Source organism: Maylandia zebra, unplaced genomic scaffold, assembly GCF_041146795.1.
Source record: "Maylandia zebra isolate NMK-2024a unplaced genomic scaffold, Mzebra_GT3a scaffold02, whole genome shotgun sequence".
Taxonomy (NCBI): Eukaryota; Metazoa; Chordata; class Actinopteri; order Cichliformes; family Cichlidae; genus Maylandia; species Maylandia zebra.
In genome coordinates this window covers 671,457-690,188 of record NW_027490032.1, presented here as the reverse complement: position 1 = coordinate 690,188, position 18,732 = coordinate 671,457, and the positions used below count along the sequence as shown (strand labels likewise).

Below are 18,732 nucleotides of genomic sequence, written 5' to 3'. Positions count from 1 at the left end.
TATTGTTACTGCTTCCTAGTAACAATAATAATATTAATAACAAGGTGCAATAAATACACTCTTCTTCTTTTCATAACTGAAATTAGTTTACTGTGTTGTGTTGTACGCAGTGCCGATGTGGTTTTCCAATTCCATTGTACTATTGTACTATGTATAACTGTGCAATGACAATAAAGACTTATCTTATCTTATCTTAAATAGCACGAATTCGGAGGCAATTCTTGTACGTAGGTCAAAAGTGATCATACTGTGAATTCGATAAAGGAGACTAAGCTGGGCAAGCCTTAGGTAACACTTTACATCTATGTCACATCCCAGCTGGCTCCGAGATACAGGAACAGGAAGTATGACATATGCACCATAATGATGTTTGACTAACAAATTAGGCGCATTTATCTATAAACCGTCACTGCTTAAGTTGTCTGACCAGAAACCAAACTGATGCTGAGTGGTGCTCAAACAGGCTTAACTGAAAAACAGGAATGCAGCTCAGAAAATCAGTTCCAGTTTTGCAAGATCTCTTCAGAACAACAGTGTTTAAGACCAGTAACGCTTCACCTATTGCTTTTGTTTAAGTTTTGAAAAGAAGTGGGAAGAAGTACACACCTATGACCTTTGTTATCCGTCTCATCGGTAAATAGTCATCCATCAGTAAACATTCATCCAGTCTACTTCAAGTTCAAATTTGAAGTAGAGTTCAATTGTGAACTCTTGACAGGAATGAAACAGGAAAAGAGACATTCACCGACACTAAACATTGTCTTGTTTATATTTCATAAAAACAAGATCTTTAAACTTCCTTTTTTAGTACTTTATGTTTGTGCATTGTTTTAATTTCACTGTCTTAAAGTTACATTTTCGTTTTTTATCAATGTTTTAACAGAAGAACAGAAATGTATACATTTTCCTTTGTCTCTTATAATGAGACAAACACTCTGTGACCTGAAGTCTTCAAGGATAACAAACACTGACATTTTTACATAATATAGCATCTTCCATTCATAACTTCCTGACGAAGAGTCCACTGAATTTCAGGTTAAACTGGCCTACCTTGGGAGTATGCATTGAGCCTTTCCCTGTATGATTTCTACCCATGACTACCAAGCTCTCCATGCAGAAAACACCATTAGCAAATTTGCAGATGACACAACAGTCAGTGGTTTGATCATCTATAATAATGAGATGCCATACTGGGATCACTGCTAAATCTGACAGCTCTGAATTATCTTATCCTCAACACCCAGAAAATAAAGGAGATTGTGGCGTATTTCAGAAAGAAGCAGCGACCTGAGCGACCACGGGCAGCAAACCCTCAGCTTCATAACTCTGGTGAGAGCTCCAACATCACAGAGGCCCTCCCCTGGTCTAATCACACCTCTGCTGACATCTGCAAAGCACACCTCTACTTTTATTTACCCTGGGGAGAATCGGACTGTTACAACACATCCTCAGCTTTTACCGATATACTGCAGACCGTGTTCTCACTTGCATCACAGCTTTGGTATGGTATGACAGCTGAAGTAAACAGCAACACAAGGCAAACAGATGTCGAAAGGACTGCAGAAAACAGTCATCATTGACCCATAAATGCGTCCTGTTGAAGACAACAGTGGTCTAGGTGGTAGCGCCGGTATTATTACTGATGACTCCACTCAGGAAGGCGTTTCAGGATTTTCCACTGACACACCAAAAAAGCTGATAAGCAGCTTCTGCCAAAATGGACTCTTAAAACTACAACACTTTGTTTGCACTCTGCTACTGTTACAATCACACGTTATACTCTATTGTTAATTTTTGTTTTACTAATTAACTTATGTTATATACCTAGATATTTTTTTCCTACTGGGTGATTATTTATAAGGAATCGCTGCCTATGTTTTTGTTCTTTTTATCTTCTTGAATTTTGAATCGAATACCATGCCTTGCACTTTTTAAAACAACAGCAGAGGCTATCAGGAACTTGGGTTTTTAACATCCACTGGGCTGCAAGTGACGTGTTTAAGATAAGGGCACATACATATATATATAGAAAATTCCTTGGAATTCTCACCTATCTGGCATAACCACAAGGACATTTAGGAGACATAAACATAATAAACTGAGTTAAAAATGGTTTTGTTTGTTGGTTTACATATAAAAGAAAAAAACACAGTTAAAGCAAAAAGCAGTCACCTGTTATATATCTGATCCTTCAGTTAAAGAGGAAGAACTCTGAACTTTGTTCTTTGTTAAAACATCGTCCTGGTTCACACAAATGGTTCTGGAGTCACAATTTAAACATGTTTAGGTCCTGCAGTCATACTTGTTCTGAAATAATGATAATTAAATCATCTCTTGTCTCTTGCTAGAAAGTTACAATTTGAGAAAGACAGCAATGATGATTTCTCAGGTTTTATTCTTTTGCTCGTTATGTTCAAGTGATTCAATTTGTTGTACGTGCCAGTAGAATCACATATTCAGCTGTTTGTTTGGACTGATTCCAGCTCGGATAAAACCTGCATCAACTGGCTCAACCGGTTAGACAAAACATCAGAGATATGGTGCAGAACGGTTGACAGTATCTAACGTGGACAAAATGAAAGCAAGAAACATAAAAATAAAGACATGCCTGGTGGTAGACAGGTATGGAGAGTATGACACTATCGTAGGGATGTTTTCATATCTTCCACACCCAATCAGAAGGATACACAACATTTCCGGAAGCAGTCATTTACAAAGTCTGATCAGAATGGTTCGAACTAAAGGGAAACTTACTCAATGAACCTGCACAGCAGATAGTATACCGGCATCCTGCTGAGTCCTACGCAAACAGACTGACATATTTAATGCAAAGAGGGATGACAACTCCGGGAATGGATTCAAACCTTTTCAGTGGACATTTCTTTTTCTGAAGAGTCTTGGACGTTTTAAGAGATCTCTTCAGAACAACAGTAAGTGGTTCAAAACAGCCTCAGAAGTGACTTAGACCTGCTTTATTTCTCCCTGTTCTCACACTCAGTGGCTTTCAGCTTTATTACCTTCATCAAGAAGGTTATGTTTTTGATAGAGTTTGCATTGTGTGTAAATACAATAACTACAAAAGTTTTCAATGAATTCTGATAAAACTGTAGCGTTTCAGAGCAGGGTCGTGTTAGCAGTTCATTAAAATCTGCCCTACTCACAAAGGTGTTCAAGGTCAACTTAATTGGTTGAAAAGTATTATAGCTTGGAAAGTATGGTTCTCAAAAGTGTCATGCATATTTTCAACATATAGAAGGTAATATGGGATTTTGAAGGAGGAGATCAAAGAACAAAAAATCAAACAACAACTGCGGAATTATTCTGTTGACTGTATTTAAAAGGTACCTGGACTGTTCATTTTCAGAGACCGCTCTCAGTGCCACCTTCACTGTCTTTCTTCATGCAGGACATAAGAGAAATAAAGGCATTGCTCTAAATGATAGGCTAAAAATATGTGTTGTTCTAATTGCAGAGAAAGCATTTTGCCTCTTCCCCATCTTCAAAGACAAACAACAGACTCCACCATTTCTGGGATTCTCCCCGTTTCCCGACATACACTCAGAAGCTGTTTATGTTTATCGACGTAAATTATAGTGTAAAACAGACATACTTGAAACAAGTGACATCAAAGCACTGTTATTTAGGATTGTGACCAACACATCAAAGAAATTCCAACAAAGCTTCTTCTAACACACACAAATCTACTTTCAATGTAAAAACAAGTAAGCCTTGTTTTGATATTGGCCTTGAAGTTTTTCCTCTTGAGTTGAGATTTTGTTGTTAGAAAACAAACTAATACTGCTGATGGTGCTCTTTCGAGTGAGTGCAGAAAGTGCTTCCTCTTCTGTGTTATGTCTAGTTGTTGTCAGGGCAGTGAATGACAATTCAGAGGTCAGGGGTCTTGAGTTCATGTTCACAGCATGAATTGAAAGATTTCTCGGTGCTTCTCAGTGTGCATCAGTGCTTGTGTGTCATATGACATAACCTTTAGGAATTGATCGCATCCGCCTTGTCCAAGTAGCTTGGAAAGAAAAGTCTGGACTTCTTTAAGTTGCTTGAAGATGTTTCACCTCTCATCCGAGAAGCTTCTTCAGTTCTAAGGTCAAATGGTGGAGAGTCCCAGTTATAAGCCCTGTGGGAGTAACCCACCGAGAGGGACAATGATCCCCTAAATGATCCTCTAATTAATCACATGAGCCAAGGTGTGAAAGCGGGTGTGGGTCACAATCAGCCAAGGTTTTGGGTGAGCTCATTGTGGAACCTAGTCCCACCCTATCATGTTATTTCCTGAGGTCAGATGGCCCAGGATGTGAGTGGGCGTTGAGGCGTCTGCGAAGGGATCTCAAAGATAATCTGGGACTCTCCACCATTTGACCCTAGAACTGAAGAAGCTTCTCGGATGAGAGGTGAAACGTCTTCAAGCAACTTAAAGAAGTCCAGACACTTTTCTTTCCAAGCTTCTTAGACTACGATGACCTGGATGATTGAGAACCTTCACAGATATATCGCATCACCTTGTTTTAGTGTAAGTTATTCACACGTATTCCTTTTATCTTTCCTGTTTAATATTCTGAAAGTAAATAAACGAATGAAAAGAGGAACACTAGCTATGACACGAAATGACATATTAAATTCAGTTGGACAAGAATAATGTCTTAATGTCTTTCCAGTTTTGTTTCGTAATGATGATGTGACAATATGTATCAATAAACCAAACTACAGAATTCCAACAATTATTACAGTTGTTATTTTAATATCTGCTCTTTTATGCCAACACTAACAGGGAATTTTAGCAAAAGTAAGCACCCAGGGGCACTCAATTTTAGAATTAACCTTGCTCCATGATATTAGGAAAATAAGACTTCAAAGAACTGAACGGTAGGAACTGTAGGACATTTTGACAAGTTGTAGTTTTGGTGCTTGATAAATTTCACGACCATATATTTTGAAGTTAACCCTCTCAGGCCCAAATTAAGTTTTCTGTTGCTAATGCACAACCAAGTCCTGCAGTGGTACTTGTGAGTAAAAGAAACTCAAAAAATATGTATGTGGAGTAATCAGGTTGTTAGTTTTTAACTGTTGCAAATCTGCAATGTCTGCCTGGACAGGGTTAAAACACAGAAAAAACCCAAAAATGCTATGGAGCTTTATGGAGTACTATTGAGAGGCAAATGTTACATTCCCATTTAGTGGAAGGAGAGCAAATTATAAACACAACTTCCAAGAAATAAGATCTTCTTTAGTTTTATAAATGTGCAAAGAAATAATTAAATAATATATAAATATTTAAATAATTAGCATATCTTAAGTCAGTTTTTAAAACACATGTTATGAAACCACATTGAAAATCTGACAGGTAATGTAAAGGCAATGTAAAGGGTAATGTAACACCCTTGTCTCAATGTCACATATGCCATACATACAAAACACAAAGCCACAATGTGTTGACATAGCAGTACAATAGATCACAAACAGAGCGTTGAGTCCTTTTCTTTTAGTACCTACTCGGATCGTCTCGCTTCTGCTCCATCTGCTGGTCCATGGACAATAAATAAATACATAAAAAATACAGGCACAGAAATAAAGCGAAAGAGAAGCTTCATCTACAACCCACAGTCAGAGAGGAAGAATTTTGTTCTTTGTTTAATAAACCTCTTCCTGGTTCACAATCAATGTGCGTGTATTGCTATGAAAGAGGTTGCCACTCCTTATAGACACACCCAGTGGTTGCTTGAATGGTGCTTAAACTGTTGGCAGGTTTGGACAGGTATTCTATAGCAAAACAGCTGACTGTACCTGTCCCAGCTGAGTGGGACTGGTAGACTGACATCTTTTATTTATTTATTTAAAAAAGGGAAACAGCTGGTGTAATTTAAACTTTCTTATCTTTTAGTGGACAATTTTTTTTTCATCCTGATACTTAGAAGAGTGCTTGTGTTTTATGAGATCTCTTCAGAACAACGGTAAGTGCCTTAAATACTGACCCAGTTAGAAAAATATTAGAAAACATTAAAGGTTAATTTTGAAGATGTCGTAAAACATGCACCTTAGTATACTTACCTTTTTTTTCTAAAGTGACAATTACAATTGCTTTAACCAGTTCAGAATTTTATACTGAAATTTGAATGTAACCAAATACACAAACACTGAGTATACATAGAATAAGTGGTGCATTGCCTGCTGATCTACATCTACACCAAGCTTTTTATTCTTAAGTCCAATTGTCTAACATTGTTCTCTAAATTAGTTTAATGTGTCTCCAGGCTCTTCTCTTGATTCCTGGGTGTGTTTGCATCTTCTTAAAACATGGACAAAAAGGAAGGTGAGAAGCTCAACACATAATAATTCACACAGAACACAAATTCACATTTTTAAAGTGCAATATTGAGTCATTTGCATCAAACCTGAAAAAAAAAATTTCCGGTATTTGAAAACCTAAAATGTTTCAGAGCGTTTACTTTCTGTATAAATTTTGTCGTTTCTGTTCTTCACAGGTGCACATCAGGTATTCAGTGATGTTGCATCACTGATGGCCCTTGCTGGTGATAAATGTGTGTTTTGTCAAAAGAAAGAACGTGCAAACAAGGATCACCTTCACAAAAAGCATCTCAAAGATGGAATTTATTTTTTGGAAAAAAAACAAGGTAAGGACTAGATGTATGTGTAAACAAAGTGGACTTGGGGATTACTACACACTACACTATTCTTCAATTTAGTATTTAAATGTTTGTCTTGGTTATTAGTTTGTCATTATTTAAATCAGTTTATAATTCCCCTGATTTTCTCGAGGCATATTTGTTTATTTGGCTTAATTTGTTTGCTGTTAGTAATCTGCTTGTGTTCCTTTTTAGTCTTCTCTTAAGAAAAAAGGGACACGAGTATTAACAGTGCTATTTCTAAATCATATGCCAGGTATTATAGGCGCACAGCTGTGTAAATATGAATTGTGGTGTATAAAAAGTTACAGAGTCCAATGATGTGTGTTTAGTCTAGTTTAATTATTTGTAGGTCTGCTCTACGTGGATAAACCCACGTAATCTCATTCTGCTCTTATTATTTGCATGTCTCTTTTCGAAGTCTAGTCTAGTGTGTGTATGTGTGTCTCCAGAAAAAAAATCTTTTGGCCAATTTGGATGTTTGTCATGCTGTGTGTGATAAAATATGTGTATTAGTTTATGTGCGTTGCTCAAAATAATTAAAAAAATATGTATCAGAGTAGAGCCCTTAGTTGATTATTTTCAGTGCCATTAAAATGTTGTGCCAGCCTTTCATTCCTAACATATTGCCTAGTCCATATCAGTGCAAATATCCAGTATGAATACTTTTTCTTTTCAACTGGCTTTTTTGGTCCCTGGATTGCCAGTATGCCTTTCTCCCCAAGGTGTCACTGACTAGGTGACTTTGTATTAACCATTTCATGTACTGAAAAGCATTTACTCGCTTGTTTTTCAGAGAAATTTGTGGTGGCCTGCTATTGCAAGGATGTCAAAGGAGCAAAGAGAAGCCATTATCATTGTCCGTTGTGTAACTTTGCAATTTTAACACGATCTTCTATCTTCACGAAACATTTAAAAGACAGACATGGTAAGAGTTCTGCTATGGCATCCGCAAATATTCACAGATCTTCTCAGCATATAACTACCAAGAAGGGGGAGAATAGCTATCTTTTAGTGAAGATGCACGACATCATTAAAGCATGTTCTTTTTTATAGAGGTCTTTAAAGTTAAATTTAAATGAAAAGACATCCATATTATTATACCAATATATAACATACTTTGTGCCTTATTTTTTTCAATTTCTTTATTCTGCAGGTATCAAATCAAGCAAAAAACAAGGTAATTTAACACTATTTTATTTTATGATTATACTGTTATACTTTGATATACAGATAGATAGATAACAGTGATGCAATTACCTCACTGTCATAGTTGTTCCCCATCTTTGAACCCACTCTTGTGCCTATACCTTGAAAAAAGCAACATCAGTTCATGGCAATAATTTATTTTCAGAATGAAACAAAAGCATCTTTATTAGATTTTAGAATGATGTGATTAACAGCTGTTTTTTTGTTGTTTTTTTTTGCATAGAAACCCCAAGCTCTTTAAAAAGAAAGGCTGAAAACATTAGTGATGATTCCCCAGAGGACTCAGATTCAAAGCCTGAACAATTTTTATGCACCCCCTGCACAGCTATGATGAGTAAACAGCCACACATAAAAAGACCCATCAGAGAAGTACATCACCTGGACTCTGCACCGATGACATGTATTGATGTTATAAATGGCATTTATGTCACACCAGAACACACAGAAACACAACACAGTCCAGCTTTTCCAATTCACGTCATGAAGTCTGCTAATCCACCACAAATAGACTGTGAGGTTGAGAAGTGTCGCAGGTTCATGCAGATGGCTCGATTTTCGGGAAATCCGGGAAAAGAATGTGTTCATTTAGAAAGAACAAAAAATGCCAAGCCATATGTTAAGCCAGCAGTCCTTACATCAAAATCACTTCAGGACATGTTGAGCAGAGGGCTAATGTCATCTGAGTGGGGCGCAAAATGTGAGGCACTCGACAGTGCTGCCAAACAATGTGGTGTTGATAGCGTATTTCCTGTGTGTTATGAAGATCAGGGGCCCTCACAACAGTGGTATTTTTTCTCAGTTTTTACAAATGAAACTGACCACTGGTGTCAGTTCCAGAGGACAAGGGTGACATTTGATTCAGTAACTAGAAAATGGAATTGCCAGTGTCAGGGAACAGAACGATCTCAGCAATGTATCCACGTAATGATGGGAATGTGGTGGATTTTCCAGGAGACATCAGAGAACAGCATTATTAGTGAGACATCAAAAAATATATCCACAGCAAAAATATGTAGGATGACAGAATATATTTACACCAAAAAGCGTATTCCACGTCCGAAGGACCTGAAGTTAGGCACTCAAGAGGAAAAACCACCGCCATCTTTTGTTCCTTGGGAAAACACCTGTCCCTACTGTCCAGGGCCGACCCCTCCTCAGCTTAACGCCCCAAAAGTTATCACCAACCAAGCTGTGATATATGGTCTTAGCAATTTCCACAAAGGTAAGTCACAACAACAACAAAACATGCAAACAGTGTTATGTGTATGCCTTTGGCATACAACTATCTTCAACCTATTACAAAGTACTTTTCTTTAATTATCAGGTGTCTCCGTTGCTATGAAAGAGTGCCCACGGTGTGCTAACACTGTGAGATTTCAGGAGTATTCCTCTGGTTTCCACAATTTTAACAACCACATCTTATTAACACTACCTCTATGTGAACTCCTGCTGTCAGGTTTGGAGGTAAGCCAACTAACAATGAATTGTGGAACCACTATTTGGAAAGTGCATTAAGGAAGTTTATTACAAATAACAACAATAACAAAACATATCCATATTTTGAGAAAATTAATCTCAACATGTTTGGACATTGAAAGCCAATTCTATATGTTGTTTAATTGCAGAACAAGACAACCAGTGGACGTATGCTGGACACTCTGTCAGTACTTAATGACAATCGCTACCAACACCAAATGGTGGAGAAGGCATTCCACCACTTTTTGTCATTATCAGACTTTGACTTCAACTTCTTTTGCTACCAGTGTGGACACCACCCAGCTGTGGTTGTGGCAGATGGCAACTGGAAACTAGGCTTTGATGTACCTCGTAAGGACAATGTCTTTTCTCTTGGAAATGTGTAAACTACTAAATTTCTGTGAAGAATTTGATAAAACTGCATTGTTAACTGTGTTTAATTTCATTTGAAGTTGGATCATTTGAAAGGCCAGATCCAGATACCATATCTGACAAGGATCTTGAAGTGGATATCGTCAAGGCATGGACAGATCTGGACAAATCACTCATAGCAGAAGGCCTTATAGCAGGTTTGTTATAGTGTGAGAACTTTACACAACAATAGTTTTAGGACCGTCTAGAATTATAAAGCACAACACTGTCTCTATTATGAATATTTGTACAAATCAAAAGACTGTGTCTTCCAAATAGGAACATCTGTTGCAAACCCATACTGCAAATCTGTTCACCAGTCTACTATGGCACCATGGATGGGAAAGCACACTAGATTGAGGGATATCCTTCCAAAAACTGAGATTAAAAAGGCACTGAAAGAAAAAAATGATCAGAACAAACATTCACCAGAACAAATAATTGAAGACATAATGCTTCAAACCACTGACTCAGAGAAGGTAAAACTAATCAAATTTCTATTTGTTTTTTTTTTTAACATTTACTTTTGTCATTGTTACTGTGGATCTTTCTTTTTATAGAACCAGAAAAAAGAATCCCAGAATGCACTGGGTATGATTAATGGATTCAAGGAACTACACCCAAAACTTTCCAAGAAACTTCAAAAAACAGGTGATGAGTTTTTTTTTCTCTTTGAACATCCTCAAATTTTTAAAAAAGTACTTTTGACATATAATTTTTTGTAATTTATATATTTTTTAGGTGGTGTACTTCATTTCTCCTGTGTCCATGGTGTTGTTTATTATATCAATTTTCTTTTCTGGATGGAGTCAGCAAGGGACCATGCAGATGGCTTGCTAAGTTTTAAGCACGTTCCAACCTGTTACATTTCTGACATGGCTGGTGAGGTTGCCAGCCACACTAATGACCAAACTAATCAGATGTTTTTTAAGCCACACGATGGAAGACTTTGTGCACCAACCACAGATAATCTAAAACTAGCAACCAAAAATGAACTAAAGGTTGAAATGCAATGGGTGAAGAACCTCAGATTTCCATTACCAGTGAAGTTACAGCAAAATATAAATGGAACACCAGCAGTACATCCAATCACAAGGACATCTGACAGGTATTCACTGTATGATCAATTCCACCAAATAAATCCAAGACATCCAGAAGATAATTTAAGAAGCCTTGTCATCTGCCCAACACTTCGACGAGAGGTCAACTCTGCAGTAGCAAAACAGTTCAATCAAGAGCTTGAATCCATTTGGCAATCTTTGTGCCAAATGAATGAATCCCACTTCAAACAGACTGTGAGAGTGTTGATTGAACTACACAATGAAAAAATTAACAGGACATTTAAGGCTGAGATGGAGGCTTTGGGCAGCACACAATTGTCTGTTGGACTGCATGGGATGTTGGGATTTCATACTGCTGGTAGGTTTGACTGATATATGATATAATAATAACTCATAAAAATATCACAGTTTTGTAAGCACAGGTGTCTTTGGCTGGGAAGGTAGAGGATGTCATCTACTAGTGAGAAGGCTATTGTGTTATTCCCCGGCTCCCTCAGTCAATGGTGTTGGTTTTTTGTGTTAGTGTGTTTGGGGAAAAAAATTGTATGAATTTTTGAGTTCGAGCCTTGTAGTAAGCAAACAGTTTGAGTGCTTGAAAAACATGAAATGCGTTGTTTAGACGATAGATCATTGCTCAGTTTTGTTTTGTTTTTTAGAAGGGGAGGAACACAGTGTGTTGAAATCCTCATCCATATCACAATTATATGCCACAAGTGATGATGAGAAGGTAAAAAAAAACCCTCGTATTGCACTTTGATGTTGACATACAGAACATTATTAAAGTTCTTAAGAGTTAGTATGCTATCTTTCTGTGCGCATAAAGGAGAAACTCAATCAGCTACTCTCTGGATCCCGTGATGAAACTCAAGCCCTGGCTTATGTTTCACGAATATTTCCAGTCTCAATAAAAGACATTAGCAGCGTTTGCCCACTAGACTTGTTGCTTCAGTCATCATTGCCATCGCCGTGGTTGACAGATGATGTAAGTGCTGAAAAATAAAATTGTTTTTGTTTTTTACCACAATTAAGAGCTTTGTTTGTTAAGAAATCATCTGCCAGCCACAAATCTTGTTTTCGTAAACATTCCAGGCTGTTAACTATCGGGTGGGGCAGCTCGCTCAAGAAAACAAGGTGACTCATTTTCATTTGTTTCCTTTATGATATTTTCATTGGTCAATGAGTATTTATGAAATGCTTAATGAGATGTTCTATTTGACAGTGTGGTGCTTTAGGCACCTTTGATTTCACTTTGTGGCACCGGGAATGGACCGAATCTGGAGCAGTCAGTGATGAAGTTGCCAAATGCATTCCGGTAGGTCCTTTTTGCATAATTAAAAACATAAAAACAATAAATAAATAAAAAATCCCAAACATAAATTTACAAAAACAATATTGCTTTTTACATGCTACATGACCCGTGTGCACCTACAACTGTTACGTTTGTGCTACAGGACTCAGAAAAGATATTCCTTCCCAGAATTGTGGGTCATTCTTCACCAGAGACAGGCAACCATTTCATCCTTTGGGTGAGCCAAAACATTTTAGGAAAGAGATTTCAGCCTATAACATTTACTCTTTTTATATTTTTCTGAGCATTTAAGATTATATATGTTTGTAGGTGTTTGACTTCAAAGCCAAACAGATTAGAATATACGACTCACTGATGACTTCCAGCAGCATCAGTGATGATGACATGGACCTGCTCAGGTAAAAGGAGATTTTGTGCTACAGTTTTAGTTTGCAGGTAAATGAATGCGATACTGATGGAGCTGAACTGCTGCCACTCTCTTTTTTAGAAACGTCTTCAGGTTTTCTGGTGGGCTTCAAGGTTGGACAGTCAAATATCCTCCACAGTGGAAGCAGGAGGACTCCGTTAATTGTGGTGTTTTTGTGTGTTCGGTGAGTTTGCTGTCCTGGGAGCTGCTACTTTTGCATGATTTATTGGTTGCTCACGTGTTGGGTCATCATTGTTAATTTTATTTCAAACTAGGCTGCAGAAAATGAAGTCCTACATCACAAGGTCACTGATGATGCTCTGACCCTTAGTGAGTGCAGGATTCTTCGTCTGCACCACGCTACACAAATGCTGAAAAATGTGAAAGCTGAGGTTAGAGAAATAGATATCTGAGTATAACAAAATTTTTACTGGTATTATATGAAATATTGTGTGATAATATTAAGGGTTTTGTTATTTAGGATTTCCCACCGACTATGGAAGACATGTTGAAGATTCGACAGAAAGAAATGGAAATACAAGAAGCTGGAGTTGAACAGACCGACTCAGGGATTCATTGCATGGCCATGCAAATAAAGGCATGCTTGTTCCAGAGAGTGACTGGGAAAACCAGGTGTGCATAACAACACTGACAACTAAACATTATTTATGTATCAAACATTTCAGAATGAAAGTTATTCTTTTTTTTAAAACATGGTAGAAATTTAAAATTCACTTTGATTTTCTACAGTGTTTTTCATGACCACAGAAATCAATGTATGTGGCTACTGTGCACTGTCTGCAAAAAATGTCTGCATTTTGAGTGTGCTGGTGTGGAGGGAGACTCGAAAGACTGGGAATCAAAGGGTTTTGTTTGCGGATGCAACCTTACAACTAATGTGTAAGAAACTCTTGATTTGAATATCAGTTACTGTCATACTGTTGTTGTAAGTTTACATATGGTCATCATAAGCATTAACATTTAATTTTGTGTAATTTTGTGGTTTGGTAATGATTTCTTTAAACTATTCTTTTTCCAGGGTGGAATGATTGCATCACAAATATCTTGAATGACTTGTAGTGCACAATTTTTATTTTAGATTTTCTCTGGTCCACAGAGTCAAAATTGTACATAAGGGCTCAAATATAGACATATACTAAAGTGTTTAAACAAGTGGTTGTCAAGGTTCTATGATGCTATTTACCTTGTCAAGGCTAAGGCCTATTACCTTCTCATTTCTGATCACCCAAAAGTAATTTATTTGACAGCACTTATTGGACTGACCAATACTCCGAATAATGAGAAAGTCTAAGTGAAGATATAAGAAGGAGAATTGTAAATTTACACAACTTGCGAAGGTCTTTTAAAATGGAGTCCCTGCTAGGGCCGTAACACTGAGCTATTTAGGAAAAAATGTGTTTGGAGGACTAAAAAGCCAAAAACCAAGAACATTATGCCAAAGGTGGCCAAAAACACATCACAACTCATTTTGGAATACATAAAACAGTCTAATATTAAGCTTTTGGAATGGCCTCCCTAAATCCTCAAACTTAAATTTTTTGGACTATGCTAAAGAGCTGGGTAAAGAGCTCCAAGCAAAGTCATTAGGCTTAAGAACTCTACTAATTTTTCCAATACTCAAATATCAAGTCAGAATTTTGATTCTGTGCGGCTAAAAGAAAATACCAAAATAAATTAAAACTAGTGCACCCAATTTTTGTATTTGTTGAAACAACTGTAACCCACATAATTTCCTTAAGGATCAATAAAGTATTATCATTAAGATTATTTTGTATGATTATTTTACCCTGGAAGCAGAACAGTTAAAAAAAAAATCTTTAGAATCCACAAATTACCATGACAACCATAAGTGTAGGTAAACATCTGACCTGTACAGTATAAAGATTTAAATACAAATGTTGCAGATTGTGGTTAATTTAAGGCTCATGGGCAATGCTTTTGTCTCAAACAGAGGTGACATGCTGGAGGCTGTTACAGTTACAGAAATCCTTTCAGATGAAGAAATTAAGGTGATTTAATGCATTCTAACGTTTCTTCACTAACCTGTATGTCATGTTATCAGCTACCATACATTTAAATCACATTTTATATTCTAATATTACAGGATTTGGAAAGAAAACTGCAGAGTGGACTTGTTCTCTCCAATCGGATGTATCTGTGGAATCACAGAGAATTTGATCCTGAACTTCGCAAACATTACAGTGAACATTTTACTTTATTCAGTGACATAAAGGTATTGTATATTCAGTGTTTATGATCTTATTCACACTTACAACTTGAGTTTAGCATCCATAGTAATCTGTAGTTTTTCACTCAAGTATGTTTACATAACCTAAACATTTCAGGATCTTTACATTAAAAAATATAAAGTGTCTTGAAGCAACTGTTGTTGTGATTTGGTTCTATATGCATAAAAACTGAACTGCAGTGCACTGAACAGAAACAAATTCAAAAAAACAGATTTTATATCATGCCCTTCAACTATTAATCTGCAAAAAGTCTACCCAACATTTGCCCCCCCTCAGCTGGGGCCTCTAGCCCTGCTGCGACAGTAAACAGAATATGTAGTTAAATAAGTGGATGGATGAATGTATCCATATCAGGATTAACATAACTAATAAGCCAAAACTCTAACTGCGTGGCAACATCTGCATAATAACACTGAAATAAGCCATTCTAAGGCTTAGTAATGGGATGGTAATACTACAAAAATATATAGTTTTATATTCATTTTACTACCATGTATTTTAAATGACTTTAAGACACTTTGTGACAATTGTTTATTGTTTTTTACATTTATTTCATTAGTTCTATACATTGCACTATACAAGCAAATTTTACTTTTACTTGGTGATGGTGGCAAGAAAAACTTTGTTGGACATTTTCTTAACCAGTAAATTGTGTCACGGCGGGGTGTGTAGATGAGGTAGACCCAAAAGCAGACACGGTGGAGACACAACTAAGTTTCCAAAAATAAAGTGAGCCTTTATTGTGGCTGATGTCACGAGAATAACACTAGAGACACACCGAAACTGGGAAAACTAAGGGGACTAAGAACACTGTGTAAATTAAAAGACTATGACACTCTGTGAAAACAACTATGAAAAACTATGAACACAGAGTATCTAGGAATGCTATGAAACACAGTGAAATGAGGGAAAACTATGTCAGACAACCTGACAAAGAACAGTAAGAGACAAAGGACTTAAACATGCACATAAGGTGATCAGGGGGAGTGGAGACACGTGAGGAAACAGCTGACGAGGATGAACATAATGATGCACAGGAAATGTAAACCAAAAACAAAAAGACATGAAAACTGGACTTTTACAATAAACAAGAAAACATGACAAGACGGAGGCATGACACAAACTTAACAACATTAATCAGGCAGGCAAGAAACATGACCAATAATACATTTAGCTCTGTGGGAGTGGGAGCATATTCGAGCTGACAGTGACAGTGCACCAGACATGCAACCTGTGTCCTATGCTTTTACCCCATGTCTTCTGTCCTTTTTGGTATTCCAGACAGAAGAAATGATCCAAAGACTTGAAAGAATTCTGTCAACGCCAGTGGAGGAGCAGCTATACCTTAGAGAGGTCATTTTGCCAGAGGTGAGCCGAGAACAAAAAAGATCAAAGATTGAAAAAATGTTGTAGATATTCTGAACGAATTATATGTGTCAGAAACAGACAATCATAATTTAGGACATGTGGTTTTTACTATAATTAATTTCTTGAACGGAGAATGAAAACTGCAGAACTTCAAGTGAACATCTATACAAGAAATACAGCTTAAAGGTGGTAACTTTAACTTTATTGTTGTTAAGGTTTTGATTCGATGGTTGCAAAGCAGCGGGAAAATGTGCAGATACCAAGCTGAATCTATACTTCTGGAGGGCACATCTTACAAAGGCATGGAAATGTAAGTTCCATTGTTTACATTGTAGGTTTACTCACAGTTTAATCTGATTTTGCTGACTGAGTGTGGCAAAGGATAATTACTCACGTTTGTATTTTTGTTTTTTCTTAATCAGTACAAGAGAGACAACAGCTGGTGATTCTGGACAAATAGAAGATGTAAGAGAAAACACACACAGACACACTAAAAATTACATAGCAAAACACTTTGTATAAAAATCTACACTCGAGTGTCCTTGTGTGTGAGTTTCAACTTGCAAGTTAAAAAAAGAGGAAGGCAAAGTCTGTGATGTACGAGCATTGTTTTGTATTTTACATGTAATAGTATTAATACTGTCAACACTTTGTCTTTTTTTTCTGCAGGAAAACACTTTTCAAAGTGACTGCAAAGCTGCGGCTGCTTTTTGCTACAACAAGGACTTGGATGGAAAAATTGACCTTCATGAGGTCAAATTGGAAGAAGAAGAAACCCTGCATGACATGCAGATCCAGGAGGGTGGTCACCATGACGATTCCCAAGGAGAAAATGTCACATTTGTATATCAAAAAAGCGATGACAGTGACAGCGCTGAGACAGAACTTACAATTTCTAAAGAAATCTTAGCCATGTTCAAGAAAGAAAATGAAATTCCTGACCTTAACCTTTCAGGCCCTAACTTTATAAGTACTTGATTTCTGGTTTATGTTTGTTTCTCTTCAGTCTGTCTTTTGGGTGGCTGTGGCTCAGGAGGTTAACCAGGTCACCAACTAATCAGGTTTTTGGTTTAATCCTCATCTGCTGCAGTCCTGCATGCCAAATATCCTGGGGCAAGATAGTAACCCCAAGTTGCTTTTATATGAATATGAAAGGATGTGCATGTAAGATAGAATACACTTACATAGGACAAGCATTTTTAACAAGTGTATGGATGAAGTAAATTGTGCAAAATCATTTTAAATGCTCAGACTTGAAGAACTAGTCCATTTACCAGTCAGCGTCCATTTGTCTACCTCTGATTCCTGAGCGCCCTGTCTGTGTCTGGCCTTAATGCTCCATCTACGTGAATACCTTTGTTGTACCTTATCCCTGTATTTTCTCCCTTCCTGTTCCCAGGCTCATCTCTCTGTCTTTTCCTCGGTGTCTTTTTCGGCAGGTGTCTTACCTGCTGCTTCGAAGCATAGCCAGTCGCAAGGATTCACATTTTTCTATTAACCAGAGTCTTTAGGACTTGTATTTATTGAATTAATGCTTATGATACAACTGTGAATGCATGAAACAAAATGTTGCACTCTCTCATTGTTATTTTTGCTGTGGACTGTAAAGACCAAAATAGACTATCCACTCACTGAAACACTGGAATTCTAAGTGTAATTAAACAAACATTATTTAAATAGATAGAAATAATATATAAACATTTTACTTTAATGATTACTGGCACATAGATGAGAGAAAGCTAGAGACAGAGACTGGTGAGTGGGCTTCATCCCCTCCCATCAGCAGAGCAGCTCTAGTTTTTTCTACTTTCTGATGTTCGACACACATAAAGAATATATTTATAAATTTAAAAAAAATGCTAAACAAACACATTTATCAATTACAGGGGATGTATTTCTTAACATTTTTTATGACAAATGTTTTTTTTTCTTTTCTCACTGATGCTCCATTTGTTAATACCTCAAAAACAACAGGAGTAATGCAGTTTCACTGTAGCCTAAACTCCAACCTCACCATAAACATCATGCCAGTGTTACAAAACACACAGCAACCAAAGCAGTGTGAACTTCATGCTATTTCTTTTCTAGCATATACATTGTGTTGACATAGAGATATTCATGTATTTAAGCTCACAAATTAGTATGAGTGTGGGTGTTGTGTGTATATACTGTCTACATCCCCCTCACTGTATTTACAGTTTCTGTCTGTCAGTTTTCCTCTTAGATGATTTGATCTGTATTGATCTTTTTTTCCCAGCATTTAGTCAATAAAGCTGTTTTCTTTTTAAAATTTAATTCTGTTAATATCGTTAATATCGTTAATATTCTGTTAATATCCTTGGGCAAGACACTTCACCTACCGCCTACTGGTGTTGGCCAGAGGGGCCGATGGCGCGATATGGCAGCCTCGCTTCTGTCTGTCAGTTTGAATGAAAACACACGCTGTTGTGACAGTGATGTACACTGTCTTGTTGGTATATGTATGATTTCTATACATTTTACATCAGATAAAAACTTTGGTCCCTGTTAATGCCCTACCTGGCCCCCTGGCAAAACTTTGCTAGAC

The 18,732-nt window shown here is 37.0% G+C and overlaps 1 protein-coding gene across 3 annotated transcripts; it reads left to right on the top strand.

Moving 5' to 3' along the window:
- The first annotated feature begins 5,337 nt into the window (after positions 1-5,337).
- Positions 5,338-18,418, top strand: LOC101486979 (uncharacterized). Of its 3 annotated transcripts, none has more exons than XM_076881080.1 (28): positions 5,338-5,963; positions 6,264-6,322; positions 6,495-6,644; positions 7,453-7,584; positions 7,813-7,836; positions 8,089-9,087; positions 9,190-9,329; positions 9,491-9,692; positions 9,794-9,910; positions 10,032-10,231; positions 10,313-10,403; positions 10,494-11,171; positions 11,470-11,540; positions 11,637-11,795; positions 11,903-11,944; positions 12,033-12,125; positions 12,265-12,339; positions 12,432-12,520; positions 12,610-12,712; positions 12,804-12,920; positions 13,010-13,161; positions 13,297-13,428; positions 14,501-14,558; positions 14,654-14,782; positions 16,080-16,166; positions 16,382-16,476; positions 16,589-16,631; positions 16,836-18,418. In XM_076881080.1, the coding sequence occupies exons 2-28, from the start codon at positions 6,307-6,309 to the stop codon at positions 17,142-17,144; spliced, it is 4,503 nt and encodes a 1,500-aa protein (XP_076737195.1). In that variant the 5' UTR covers positions 5,338-5,963; positions 6,264-6,306; the 3' UTR covers positions 17,145-18,418. The 3 variants fall into 3 exon arrangements, with proteins under 3 accessions (XP_076737195.1, XP_076737193.1, XP_076737194.1); XM_076881078.1 differs by having other exon boundaries at positions 13,279-13,428; XM_076881079.1 differs by lacking the exon at positions 5,338-5,963 and having other exon boundaries at positions 6,247-6,322; positions 13,279-13,428.
- Positions 18,419-18,732: the final 314 nt, after the last annotated feature.